A 14,384-nucleotide genomic window follows, 5' to 3' on the forward strand; every position below is an offset into this window, starting at 1 on the left:
TTGGGCTTTAGGTAGGTCTGACTTTGCTATGGACTTCGGTCTGTCGCCGGAAGGGGCATGGTAGGAATTTTTCCCAATTGGCAATTTACAGCCTTTTGGTTTTTCGCCTACCTCGTAGCAACTCGTCACAACTCTTCGGCATTGGCAGTAGGCATTGGTAAGAAGGGGTTAAGAGGATGTGGGGGGGGGAGGAACGCCATCACCTCCCCCCAGTGAACGAAGGGTGGTCCGTTAAAGGACTCCGGGGGGCGTGGCCCTGTCCGAAGCCTATGGAGGTGTGGGCCAAAGGCACGCCCCAGAGCGGTGACCCGGGGGAGCTCCTAGTCGACGTGCCTCGGCGGGAGACTCCCCCGATTAGTGTTAACCCTTCCCCGTGTCTCCAGCAAATGGGCTGGAGCCGGATAGTCGATAGGACCAATGCCTAAGCCAATGCCTCTCATTCCTGAATTCAATAAAGTTGTGGCCTAATTCGCCCAATTAACCTTAATTATGGTGTCTCGTGTGTTTATTTATCTTGCTGGGGGGCGGGAACTCGCCACGCAAAGCACTAAATCCCCTGCAACTTGGATACCTTAAAGGATGCCTTCTTCCATATGTTCCTCCTCACATGCCCCCAATGAAATCGAAGGTCCTGGCTCTAGCTCTCTCAACCTTTTGGCTTTAAGCAAGGTAAGATAAAATATCTTGGGTTGGATTCAGAGATTATAGGAACACAGGAAGCTTCCTTACACTGGGTCTACCGAGCTCAGTATTGTCTACACTGACTGGTAGCAGCTCTCCAGGGTTTCAGGCAAGGTACTATCCCAGGTGGAGATACCAGGGACTGAACCTGGGACCTTCTGCACCACTGAGCTACATCCCTTCCTTAACTACCCTTGGGTCCTATTGCAATTATTATTATTATGACTATGTAATCACAATTTCAAATCATCAGTATAGATATCTTTTCCACAATCTCCAGTCTGACTGGGTTCAAACAACTTAATATAAGGGCATAAATCTAGGAAGATCAAGTTTATTTGATTGATTGATTGATATATTTTGCCCTTCTATGAATTTTATTTTTTATGTGGTTTCACTTTCCATTAAGCAAAGTAAGATGAGCAGATGGGGAAGCTTGAATATATGTATTACTCTCTTTTATTTCTTATTCCTTTCTTAATGCTATTCTTTCCTCCCTTCTTTGTTGAGTTTTGTGTGAGTTATGAAAAAATGAGTGGTTTTCTTCTTCTTTGACCTTGCTGCTAGAATCTATGTATCAAAACTTCGTATGTGCCAACATGACATTTAATAAATACAACAGTAAAGGGTCAACCTACCTTAGCTGTTCTGGTCACTGAAAACATCTAAGCACCTTGAAGCTTTGACAGTTTGTTCCTGCATCAAGGAAATAGGTTTCATGGTCTTAAGAGAACTCTGACATGATTTTCTCGAGGAGACGTCTGCCACCTAGCGCTTAGCTCCTGCCAGCACACTGGGATTTCCCCACATGAAGAAACTGGATGATTCAAATAATATCCCTGTCTCCATCCTTCCTGGAAATGGTTGTGCAATGAGCTTAAACAAAACACAAAGGACTATTTGGACTACCAGAGCCGTTGGTTGTTAGTGAGGCTGCCTCAGCCTCCCAAAAGAATGCAATGCATCACTATCTTTAACTAGAATCACCTCCTCACACATGTACCTACCTGGAACCCTGATATGCTCCAGGTGCCCTTGTCAAACAAGGTAAAATGGATCATTGCTGGAGAAAGGGCCTTTTCCAGAATGACCCTCTGACTGTGGAATGCTCTCTCCAGAAAGGCTCACTTGTTAGTGTCAGATTAGGACCTGGAAGGCCAGGGTTCAAATTCCCTCAACCATGAAACCCACTGGGGGACCGTAAGCCAGTCACATACTCTCAGCCTACCCTACCTCACAGGGCTGTTGTGAGGATAAAATGGGGGGGGGGACTATGCACATTGCCTTGAGCTCCTTGGAGAAGGTGGGATATAAATGCAATAATTAAATAAATTCATATTTTAAAAGTAAATGTATTGGTTATGTTAGGTTGTATTGAAGTTATACTCAGTGTAGACCTATTGAAATGAATGGGCTTCAGTTAGACATGCCTATTCATTTAAATGGATCTCCTCTTGAGTAGGATTAATGTTTAGTCTTGTATTATTTTTTAATGTTCTTGTAAGCTCCCTTAGAATGCTTTGTTGTTGTGTGGCATATAAAAACGAGTCAGCAGGTAACACTAGGAGTTTGGGGAGTAATTGTTTTGTTTGTTACTATGCTATGCATTTTTGTCTTTTTATATTGTAAAGCACCTGGTGATCCTCAGATGAAGGGTGGTATAGAATTATTTTTTAATGGTTTATTAAACCATGGTTAGTTTGATACCTGCATCCTACCTAAACTATGGTTTGCTTACTGTCAACAAACCACAATTTGTTGCTGGCTCACAAACCTTAGGTAAAGGTAAAGGGACCCCTGACCATCAGGTCCAGTTGTGACCGACTCTGGGGTTGCTGCGCTCATCTTGCTCTACTGGCCGAGGGAGCCGGCGTGCAGCTTCCGGGTCATGTGGCCAGCATGACTAAGCCGCTTCTGGCGAACCAGAGCAGCGCACGGAAACGCCGTTAACCTTCCCGCCGGAGCGGTACCTATTTATCTACTTGCACTTTGACGTGCTTTTGAACTGCTAGGTTGGCAGGAGCAGGGACCGAGCAACGGGAGCTCACCCCGTCGCGGGGATTCAAACTGCCGACCTTCTGATCAGCAAGTGCTAGGCTCTGTGGTTTAACCCACAGCGCCACCCACTTACAAACCTTACCTTGCTTTAATAGTGGCTTGGCATTATGGGTGAACCTGGCACCCATCCTTAACTATGGTTTGTTTGGCCAGACACATCAGTACAGTGGTGCCCCGCAAGATGAATGCCTCGCAAGACGGAAAACCTGCTAGATGAAAGGGTTTTCCGTTTTGGAGGTGCTTCACAAAACGAATTTCCTATGGGCTTGCTTCGCAAGACGAAAATGTCTTGCGAGTTCCTGCAGGGGTTTTTCCCTCCCCCCCTTTTCCCCTCCCCCCCCTTTTTCCCAAGCCGCTAAGCCGCTAAACAGCTGATCCGCTAAGCCGCTTATCAGCTGATCCGCTAAGCCCGCTAAGCGCGCTAATCCGCTAATGGGCTTGCTTCGCAAGACGAAAAAACCGCAAGACGAAGAGACTCGAGGAACGGATTCTTTTCGTCTTGCGAGGCACCACTGTAGCCTCATTCTCCATTAATTTGTTCAATTCTCTTTCAAAGTCATCCAAGTTGGTGGCCATCTCTGTCTCCTATGCGAGCAAGTTCCATAGTTTAACTCTGCACTGCTTAAAGAAGTACCTTCCATGTGAAGACTCTCTCAAACACATATGCACTCATTTTTTTAAACAACTAAAGTTTATTGAAATATCTCCAGTAAAAATAAAGAATTCCCCCCACCTCACCCCGCACACACACACATAGCTTGAAGCATCCACAGTATTACAGATGCTTTTTACGATGCTGGCTACATGTAGAGGAATGTGATGCTGCATTTCGGCTAGGTCAGGGGCTGAGGAAGCAGTAGCCATTGAGAAACTGTTGGACTCCTATCCTGCTGGAGCCCAACTTTTCAGCCCCTGCAGGCAGTACAGCTAGTGGCTGGGGGTGGTAGTGTGAACTGTAGTCCAGCCTCATTGGGAGGGCCACAGGATAACAAATGATACCAAGATTCTTAAGCAAAGGTTCTCATCGTTTCCACAGTCCCTCTTTTTCTATTTGGTATGGAATTTGTAATGGAATCTCACACTGGGGGGGGGGGGAACACATCGGGGAGGCTAGATCCCTGAAAAGAAAGGACCATCACTGCCTCACCACTTTCCCTCTCCAATCACCCCTCCAGTTCCAGCAGTCTCTGACGTGTCTCCAGCACAATCTTCTCCATCACCTCTGGCTTGAGAAGGTCCTTGATCTGCTGTTTTTTTAAAATAAAATAAAAGTTGAATTAGCATGCAAAGAAGATCACAACACACAGCACAGCCGGTTCAGGAACAATTTGTAGTCAATCTAAACCCGCCCTACAGCTTTTTAGAATGCTTTTGTTTGAGCAGGAAGAAGCTGGCTGATCTGTAATGTACAGCACTGATCTGTAATGTCTCCAACTCTCTCTCTCTCTCTCTCCCTCCCCCCCCCCCCCCAGCAGCTTTGCAATTGTTTTAAAAGTACTTGTAGGTTTGGGGATATTTCTCACCACTAGAACTTTCAAGGAAAAGGATAAATGGACAAGACAACATGTGCTTCAATCAAAATCTTCACAAAAGCGAATAGCCCGTCTGATGGCTTACTGGTGTACATCTGCAAACTGCTCAGTAGAAGCTGGGCTCACATCACTGGCAAAAAATATTCTCACATCCGTTGTTAAAGAGATTGTGTTTGTCTTCAGACTGTCATCATTCATGAACAGCTGTGTTAACGGCAAATTCAGTAGTGCAGGATCCCTTCCAGATACTGAGAGCCACACCCCATTCTCACATTATACTCACACTAAGATTGTGTAAGAAAGGGGGGTGGGGAAGAGAGACTGCATGAGTTTTGGAAGTCACACCTTTATGGCTTGCATTAATAACTGAAGAGGAAGTAGTGTCCTATAGATATACAAGGGGCCAACTCATTGGTGGGGAGAAATGGACACCCCATTTCATTACAGGAAAACATTATGGCCTGTGGAAGTGTGCACACGTGTGGATGCATAGCCAAGCCAGCCTGCCACCACCCCTGCCACCCTTCCACAGCCCAGAACAAAGAGCAGCAATTGGATACATCACCTCATGAGAAAGGGAGGCCTCGTAGCAGTAGAGGATGCTGGTGTCATAGAGCATCTGTTTCTGCTCTGCCAGAGCCACAACGCAGTTCCGGAGTCGGGAAATCACTTCACGGTCAGACAAGGGCACTGGCTAAAAGGGGGAAGTAAGGAGCCCACATGAAGTCAGCGGCCATTGTCTCAGGAGCAACAATGGAGAGTGGTGAAGGAAGAACCCCAAGTTCTCACACACAACACCAAGCCGCAGTTAAAACAAACCCAGGGTTTGCAACCCAAAGAATGGTTGCAGACTGTGGTTTGCTGGCAATAACAAGCCATAGTTAAGGTGCCGGTCAGAGGTCACACATAACACTAAGTCAGTCAATCCAGAAGTGGGCAGTGGAATTACCTGGGCTGGGAAGGAACAGGAACTAAAAGGCAGGGGAGGTACTGAAGGCGTACAGATCTATCAGACTTTGAAAATCTGGTGTCACTGAATCATATTCACCAATTTTGTTGAATTAATTAAATTAAATGGTTTTAATTAGATTTTGAATAAATGTGCAATTAACTGTTACTGTTTTGAACTTTGTTAATATCTTCTTTAGTCGGTCATGCAAACCACTATTCTGAATAATGCTTTTCACAGGGTAGTAGGCGGGGGGGGGGGGGCGTTTATAGAATCAAGGTGGCAGGGGTCTGAAAAAGTTGGAGAACCACTATGCTAACCTGTGGTGTAACAAACTATGGTTTAGGGATACCTGATGACCATACAAGTGTGTTGTGAAGGACTTTAGACCTAACGTGAACAGGAGAGAAAGCAAAAGACAGCCTCAAGTGATGAACATTAGTTCTGGTGAACTGTCAGTTCAGGTACAACAGCAGTCTATAAGACACCAGAAGACGAAATTGTGGATATATTGTGGATGAAGGTAAATGTTGGAAGATTCAGGACAGATAAAAGAAAGTTCTTCTTCACTCAGTGCATAGTTAAACTGTCAAACCCGTTCCCACAGGAGGTGGTGATGGCCACCAACTTGAATGGTTTTAAAAGAAGATAAGACAAATTAATGGAGAAGGCTATCAATGGGTATTAGCCACAATGGCTACAAGCTATGCTCTTCCCCCACAGTTGGAGGCAGCAATGCTTCTGAATACCACTTACTGGAGACCACAGGAAGGGAGAGTGCTATAGCACTCGGGACCTGCTTCCAAGCTTCCCACAGGCATCTGCTCAATCACCGTGAGAACAGGATGCTGGACTAGATGAGCGATTGGCTTGACCCAGCAGGCTCTTCTCATGTTCTTTACTAGGTAGGAGGCTGAACCTCATAACCCGTCCAGCACCACTGCTCATCCCTTACCTTGAGGGGTGGATCAAGGGGAAGAGGAGAATGCCAAGACTTGGCTGCAGGCTACCAGTTGCAAACACCTAGTAAATAGCTTATTCATTCAACTCCAGCCAAGGGCTTTTCTCTGCTGCGTTCCCAAGGTCTGTTGGCTCACCTCCAGGTTGGTGATGAATCCCCCAGCCTCCTCATTCTTCTGTTTGGGTGTTGGGTAGATCCAGATGAAGCCATTGTTGCCAAGGATAACAGAAGCCCCACAAGTCAAGTCATGGAAATGGGTCTTCTGCCGCTTCACAAGGGAAGGGGACACCTGGACGAGCACACCTTGGCCAAGCTGGAGAGACAAAGATGCAGACCTGAAGTCAGCATAGAGCAGTCAGGATGGGAAGGTGGTGGTTAATGCACCAAGGATGCTGAAGGAAAGCTCCAATGTGCTGGAAGAGGGCAAAGTGTGTTGTAGTGGTTAGCATGTCACACTAGGACCTTGGAGGCCACATGAAGCTCCCTGGCTCACCTTGATTCAGGACAGATAAAAGGAAGTCCTTCTTCACCCAGCGCATAGGTTAAATATGGAACTCCCTCCCATGGGAGTCAGTGATGGCCACCAACATGGATGGCTTTGAAAAGGATTGGACAGATTCATGGAGGAGAGGGCTATCAATCGCTACTAGCCACAATGGCTATGCTCCACCTGCACGGCCAGAGATAGTAACCAGTTACTGGAAGCCGCAGGAGGAGAGGGTGTTACGAACAAGATGCTGGACTACATGGGCCACTGGTCTGATCCGGCAGGGTCATCTTATATTCTTGGGCCCAATCACTGTTTCTCACCTTTACCTACCTCACAGGGTTGTTGTGAGAATTAAATGAGGACTAGGGCCTGGGAGAAACCAGGGTTTAAATTCCCACTGGGCCATGAAGCTCTTTGGGTGACCTTGGGCCAGTCTTCCCCTCTCAGCCTATAACCTACCTCACAGGGCCATGCGAATTAAATGAGGAGGGAGAGAATCATGTGTGCCACTTTGAGCTCCTTGGGAAAAAAGGTGGGATATACATGTACAGACATTAAGTCTTGAATGCAGTCATCCAAATGGCATCAAAACAAACCTGGAAAATCTTTTATATTACAGATTCAGCTCACATCCACAGAATATACAATCTAAAGCACTGCGGTAATTTCTTTGGTAATTGTTTTTAAAATTTTCACTAAAGTTTGTTAAGGAAGGAAGGAAATGTATAAGGAAATACCTTACAGAGTGGTTGTTAAGGATTACAGAGAACATGGATAGCTTTCAAAGTACTATTGGAATACCAACTAATTATTTAAGTTCCCAGGAAGCAATTAATGTGAGCACAAGCTCTGGAACAGAGCCTAACAGAGAAAGAACTCTGTTAATAGAAGCAGAGAATGCAGGTGATATGTAGGTACAGGACCCTATATTGCTTACTGAGAAAGCTAAACATACCTTGATCATGGGGCTACCAAAAAGATTTAAAAATCCATCCCTAGAGTAATAGCAAAGGCTTAATCAATTGAGCCCATTTTAGCAGTTATTCCTCACTACATTTTTTAATCCAGTTTGCTGTCCTTTCACCCTTTATTCCATAATCACACTTTTCCTTTCATCTTTTAAGTAAATGCTAATCCCCCCAAAGTGGGTGGGTGGGCAGGATAATCCTCAATTGCAACCTACTCCCTGGCAGGGACCCTCCCTTCGCTTTTATCCCAAGATGGGGAAAGCAAAGACTGTAAGAAATTCCCAACCTCATAAAGCCCTAAATCTGAGCCCCAGGACTCAGAAAGAAAGAAAAAAGAGAAAGTTTTCCTGTAAATGTAATAATCACTTACGCTGAGCAGGTGTTGCAATTTCCAAAAAAAAAAAAAGGTAGGAGGGCTTTATGGTCTCAGAATCACAGCCCCAGGAAGATCAAAGTTCAGAGCCCAAAAACTGGGGAGTAGATTCTCACAATATTCTAATTGGGGAACTTGATCTCTTCATCTCCTCAGGCTGCCTTCTGCAGGGAATTAAAAGCACCTGGCAAGGACATGCCCTGTCCTAGGAGCAAAAGCCAATGGAGCAATCATCTGATCCCAAGAGCAAGCATTGAACGAAGGACCCCACTGATTTCAGGTGCCATATACAATGCATTTGCCAGTACGGTATCTCTGCAGCCCAGCTGAGCCTTCTAAGAATGTAAGAGCATAAGAAGAGCCTGTTAGATCTGGCCAATGGCCCATTTAGTCCAGCATCATCTTCTCACAGTGGCCAACCAGATGCTGGTGGGAAGGAAACCTGCAAGCAGGATTCGAGCACAAAAGCAACGCTCCTCTCCTGTGGTTTCCAGCAACTGGCACTCAGAAGAATTATTGCGCCTGACTGTGGAGGCAGAGCATCATGGCTAGCAGCCTTTGATAAGTCCTCTCCACCATAGCTTTGTTTAATCCTCTTTTAAAGCCTGGCACATGTTCCGGGACATGCCCAGATTTTTCTGTGGCACACGACAGGCAGAATGACTTCACCACACAGAGAGCAGCAAGCAAGTAAAGCTGACCCACCTTTCCGTATTTCAGACTCCGTGTGTGCAGCGATACAGCCCCATCAGAGAACACCGCTTGGACTTCTGCCTGTCAGGATCGCTTAAGGAAACCAGCCAATTTTGTACAGGCATTTGCTGATGGGGAGTAGGGAGTAGGGAATGCCTCTTCTTCGCTTAGGGAAAGAGAACCTATGGCAGATAGTGTTGGATTTCCCCAACTCCCATCAACCGCAGCCAGTACGGTCAATGGTCCAGAGGCAACAGAGGGCGATTATCAGATTTTTCACTGCCCTTGGCTTCCCCCTGGCCAAGTACTAGAGTATGGATACACTGATAAGGTCCCCTTCCTGCAGGTAATCTCGCATTGCCAGTTCATCCTCTGCTGATCTCCGCCTCTGAAAAACATGCAGGCGCACCCATTAAAGGAAGCAAAATTAGAAGGCTGCCATTCATTTAAATAGGTCTTAAGTCAGTTGAACTTAATACTGAGTCAGACACGAGGTCCATCTCTCTCAGTACTGCCTACACTGACTGGCAGTGACTCCAGGGGTTTGAGGCAGGGGGGATCTCTCCCATCCTTATGTGGGGATTGAACCTGGGATCTTTGGCATGCAAAGCAGGCGCTCTACCACTGAGCTATGACCATTTCTCGTACCAGTAAAAATTCCAGTCCTCATGATTCTGATTTAAATACGGATATAGGAAGCTGCCTTATACCAAAGTCAGACACTGACTGGCAGTGGCTCTCCAGGGTTTCACACAGGGAATATCTCTGTGTGGAGATGCCACCTGGGAACCTTCTACTTGAAAAGCATGTGCTTTACCACTGAGCCAAAAGTCATTTCCCCTAAATGCAGTAAGAGTGCCTCTGAGCATATGCCTGATATCAAACAGGCAGCAAAATCACAACATACACACTAACCATTACTAGGAGTATTATTCTCTGTGTGCTCAGGAGTTGGAAATGGAGCCCTTGCCTATGTGAGGGCCCAATAAGCCTGCTAGGGTGTCTTTAGATAAAACACCCAAGGCTTCCTAGCTAATGCAGCTTTGGGAGGGCACTCACCAGCTCCCCTCCTGGAAGATTCATGGATGAAAGAAGCAAGACAGAATCCAGCCTGGAATTGGTCTCGACTTTCCACCGTTTCTGCTGAACCTAAAAAGGAAAAAAACATTTTCTTAAGTACTTGTTAAAGTCAAGAGATTTCTCTTCAATGGAGCATGGCAAGAGGAAGATTAGCCAGGCCCTATCTACTGACCCAAGAACCAAGAGTGCCTTGATTGTGTGCCGGTATGTTATTACCATGTTATGTTATTACAGAGGAGGGGCACCTTTTTCACCTCAAGGGCCGCGCTATCTCAGGGAGAGATTCTTGGGGGCCGCAAGCCAGTGGAGGGTGGGGCCAGAGGCAAAAGCCCACACAGAACGCTTTCTCTGTCCAACAAAGGGAGAGATGTAGCCACAACTCAAGGACATGATCCAGCTAGGCAAGAGCACTTGAGGAAGACTTGGTAGAGTGTGCAGCCTGGTGAGAGCCCCGAGGGCCTGACAGAGAGACCTAGAGGGCCACCTCAGATTCCCCATGACAAACCATAAACCACCTTGATGAGCATTTGAGCATTTTCCTCTCGACATGTTCTCTCTCATTAAATACTTTCAAAATACAAAAGTTGGTATGTTGTGTATATTTCAAATCTGGGGTAAGGATGCTGTGTGGTCTGCCCCTAAGATGCTGTTGGACTCCAGCTTCCACCAGTCCCTGCAGCCAGCATGCCAACGGACCAGAGCTGAAGTCCACCAACCTCCAGAGAGGTGCAGGTTCTCCACCTTCAGCTTAAAAAAAAAAAAGTGATATCCTCAGTACCTCTGTGATTCGTCCAACCACAATATCACCAACTTCGCCATTGTATCTGCAAGGAAAATAAAACAAAGGCAACTCTCAAAAAGATGGTTCTTTGGTAACCTGAATTCTCTTGACTGAAAGGCTAGGGAACCTGCACACTTCCTCTGCCCCCAACCGTTATTCTCAACAGTCCACCTAAAGGCAGCAAGACCAGTCAGGACTGATGGTGCAAGTTGGGGAAGCAAATGATATCATTTTTAGAATCAAGGAAAGCATCTGAAATCAAATATTCACTGGAGCGTAAATGTGTATTGTTTTTTAAAAGGGTCACCAGTGGCTGCGTAAGCAAGCCCACATCAACATCACAAAATGTAATGTTGCACCCACATTGCATGTGTTTTTGTTCTTGCTCCTTCCGGGTAGTTCGCCACCCTGACCTCAGCTCTCATCTGCGGCTCAAGAAGCTGTCAGCATGAGACAGCGGCCACACACCAGGAGCAGCTTCAACTGGCTAGCTAAACCAGGAGAGGGTAGCCGATGAATTTCAAACCCTTGGTGAATTAGAGACTGACCCCTGCATGTGAAGATAGGCTCCAGCGGATTGAGTAGACCAATTGTGGGTCCAACAGTCAAGAAGGAAGTTTCTGCACATAATGTAGAGGGATGTGAGGGGCAGATGGGGCTCATCTACTTGGGAAGGTAGCCTATCTAGGAAAGGAAAACTCTGATCCTAAATCTCCACTTGTGCCTAGCAAGCCAAAACACCAGGATCATGTGCCCTGTCTTGTCCACCGACCTGCTGCAGGTCAATGACTCACAGAAGATGGCCATCACTGACTGTGAGCTGAAAACACTTGACGCTCACGTTGCCACTCTACAGGAAACCAGGCTCACTTTGAATGGCTGCCTCCGAGAGAAGAACTTCATATTCTTCTGGCAAGGAGGGCATCCAAAAGAGCCAACTATTCACTGTGTCATCTGTGTGACAGACAAACTAGCAAACAAGTTTTCTTCATCTTGTATTATTATGTTGTGAACTGTCCTGAGGGCTACAGATGAAGGGTGACATACAAGCTACAATTCTCAGTGTTAAACCACTCTAGGAATCGCAGCTCCCTGAAGGGAAGAGAGGGGTCCCCTAACAATTCTCGGCACCCTGAACAAACTGCAGTTCCCAGGACTCTTTGGGGGAAGCTATGACTGTTTAAAGGGGTGCAATACTGCTTTAAATGCATGGTGCAAATGAGGTGTATGACAGCTATTCTTCTGGAGTCTCTTACCTTGTTTTCAAAGCTTTCACACAGATCAGCTTGTTCACCCTGTCCACAACACCAGCCACAGAGGCAATGAGCTTCTCGCCTCCCAGGTATGTCCCATGGCCTCTACCAGAGAATAGGAAAAATAAATGGTCTGGCACACAACTCTGTAGATTATTTTAAAAACATCAGAATATGATAATTGCTCAACTGTGCATTATACTGTCCTTACTCTGCTTCAATATATAGAATGCAACTAAAAAAATTAGGCTTTCTAGTTTAGAGAAATAGAGGAATGAAGGGTTCTCTCTCCTGCCCTGCCCTGGCCTGCTCACTCATCTGTCCACAAGGTTGTCTCACCTATGGCAACTACCAGGCAAGTATCTGAAGACAGTTATAGAATAGCATATGGTGTGAAGGAAGCTGGTAGTCCCCCTGCAGCTGCTGCTGCCACCACCCCCTTCACCTCTCAGAATTCTAGAATCTAGGGTCATCCAATGAACTGAACTAGATTCTGGGGAATTGCTGCAGCTTAGTGAGTAGAGAACATGCTTTGCATGCAGAAGGTCCCAAGTTCAATCTCTGATGGCATCTCCAGGTAGGACTGAGAAGAGACCCCCTGCCTGAAACCCTGTAGTCGGTGTAGATGATATTGAATGAGATGGATCATTGCTCTGGCTAGGCTTAGGGTAGTTTCCTGTGATTCTCATAGAGATACACTTTTTTCACACATGTAACTGATGTCTGGAATTCAATGTCACAAGCTGAGGCCCCGCTGGCTTCAATGACTTTAAAAAGGGGGTTCAGACAAAATTAATGGAGGAGGAGTATATCAGCAATGATCCTGATTTCCTGGTTTATCTTTTGTAGATTGCCTTGAGGCTTCTTTTTCCACAGTCAAGCAGGGTACATATCATGTGCAATAAAATAAATAAATAAAAGTGATTGCTCCATCACCGCCACCAAGCTCTTCTCCCCTATTATTTTACTGTTAGTATTATTATTATTTACTAAACCTGCTAGCCACTTTTATCCAGCCCAGGGCAGCCCTAAGTGACTTGCAACCAACTAATCTGTAAACCAACAGTGCCTCTGAGAGCACGTGGTTTAATATCCAAGCAGCACCGAAGCCAGCAAGATGCAATGCCGCCCCTTGCTCTGGGAGCATCATTCTGCACATACTCAGGGGTACTCTTGGCTGCTCAGGTTCAGGGGCGCCGATTAAGTCCCAGGAATGGGGCTGGTGGCAGGAGCGCGATAGCTGTGTCCCCCTCGCTTGCCCCATAACACGCGCACAAACACGGCAGGTATTTTACGGAGAAACCAGCTACCCACGTGGGTGCTTCCATGAGAAGGAGCCTGCCTGCCCGCCTTCCCTTCACCTCATGTATCCTGGGTCGGTGGTGATGGTGTCCCCCGGGGCCACCAGGTCCTTGTCCCGCTCGCCCGCCTCGCGGGAGAAGCTCTGAGCCAGGCGAGGGCGGGGAACCGGGAGCCGCACTTCCACGGATGTCGCCGGGGCCGGTGCTACTGCTGCAGCTTCCGCCATCTTGACTGCTGGCACGCGGTCGCGCGATTTCCTGAAACGCTGCCTCCGATTCCGCCGTTTTAACTCCTGGCACGCTCACGTGGAGCGGGAGCGACATGCGTGAAGGAAGAGGGGTGGAGGTTGGCGAGTCAACATCGATCACTTCCGGTAGTCATTCGACAACATCTCTCTCCCCCCCCCCCATTTGAATTTACAGTACGTAACTGGACATTTAATCCCATGTTTGACCAGTTCCCCCGCTGCTGTACACACGTGTGAATGGGTTGTATGTATCCAACCAGGTTTTGCTCTGAATATGTCCACGGGGGTAATGCGTTCAAATGGACCAAACTTAGGTCCATTCCGCCATCATGGACTTATATTCAGCTAAGTCCCGTTGAAGTGAATAGGCATAGCTAGCTGAGGTTCATTGATTTCAGTGGGTCTTCTTTGAGTGTAGAGAAGTTTAAAATTAGCAATATACAGAAAACAGATTTGAAAAACAGTTAAAATACAGTACTGTATTTGTATGCTAGGTTTGGGATCCGGAAGTCTCATCTACTTTCATGGACCAGGAGACTGTGCCCCCTTTGGCGGTAGCGGCATTCAAAGCGAGGGTTGCCCCGAGAAGCGTGGCGGAGCACCCATGATGGATTCTGGCGACATCGGGCGAAAGCGCTTTCACGTTTAGTCATACGAGAGGAAAAGGGCCCGAGCAGGTTTTTTGTGCCTTTGAAATATGCTTCTCTGGCGCCCTCTTCTGTCCACGTGTGTTATCTTTAAAAAGCAACAGCCCCTAAATATCACATGCAAATATTGCTGTCTCTCCTCCTAACCTACTTCAGAGGATTGTTGTGAGGATAAAATACAGTGGTACCTCTGGATACAAACGGGATCCGTTCCAGAGCCCCATTCGCATCCTGAAGTAAGCGTAAGATGCGACTGCGTGTGCGCAGGTCTCATTTCACCGCTTCTGTGCATGCGCGTGACATCATTTTGAGCGTCTGCACATGAGCAAGCGGCGAAACCCGGAAATAACACGCTCAAATATTCAAATA

The 14,384-nt window shown here is 46.8% G+C and overlaps 1 protein-coding gene across 3 annotated transcripts; it reads right to left on the reverse strand.

The window, feature by feature from the left end:
• Positions 1-3,410: 3,410 nt before the first annotated feature.
• Positions 3,411-13,459, reverse strand: EXOSC2 (exosome component 2). 3 transcript variants are annotated; one of them, XM_077922126.1, is made up of 9 exons: positions 13,134-13,459; positions 11,823-11,924; positions 10,564-10,609; positions 9,765-9,854; positions 9,028-9,093; positions 8,718-8,786; positions 6,318-6,494; positions 4,837-4,965; positions 3,411-3,983 (listed from the first exon to the last, which is right to left on the reverse strand). In XM_077922126.1, exons 1-9 carry the CDS (start codon positions 13,442-13,444, stop codon positions 3,903-3,905), a joined length of 1,071 nt encoding a protein of 356 aa, XP_077778252.1. In that variant the 5' UTR covers positions 13,445-13,459; the 3' UTR covers positions 3,411-3,902. The 3 variants fall into 3 exon arrangements, with proteins under 3 accessions (XP_077778252.1, XP_028571216.2, XP_077778253.1); XM_028715383.2 differs by having other exon boundaries at positions 3,413-3,983; positions 13,181-13,387; XM_077922127.1 differs by having other exon boundaries at positions 3,414-3,986; positions 13,181-13,387.
• Positions 13,460-14,384: the final 925 nt, after the last annotated feature.

Source organism: Podarcis muralis, chromosome Z (assembly GCF_964188315.1).
Source record: "Podarcis muralis chromosome Z, rPodMur119.hap1.1, whole genome shotgun sequence".
Classification (NCBI taxonomy): Eukaryota; Metazoa; Chordata; class Lepidosauria; order Squamata; family Lacertidae; genus Podarcis; species Podarcis muralis.

Excerpts from the sequence above, each read along its gene's own strand:
- EXOSC2 (XM_077922126.1), bottom strand. The coding sequence starts at position 13,444 with ATGTCGCTCCCGCTCCACGTGAGCGTGCCAGGAGTTAAAACGGCGGAA. Across the intron at positions 9,855-10,563 it reads TGGTTGGACGAATCACAGAG|GTTCAGCAGAAACGGTGGAA; the intron begins GTACTGAGGATA and ends TTTCCTTTTTAG. Across the intron at positions 8,787-9,027 it reads AGGAAGGGGACCTTATCAGT|GCAGAAGTCCAAGCGGTGTT; the intron begins GTATCCATACTC and ends CGATCCTGACAG.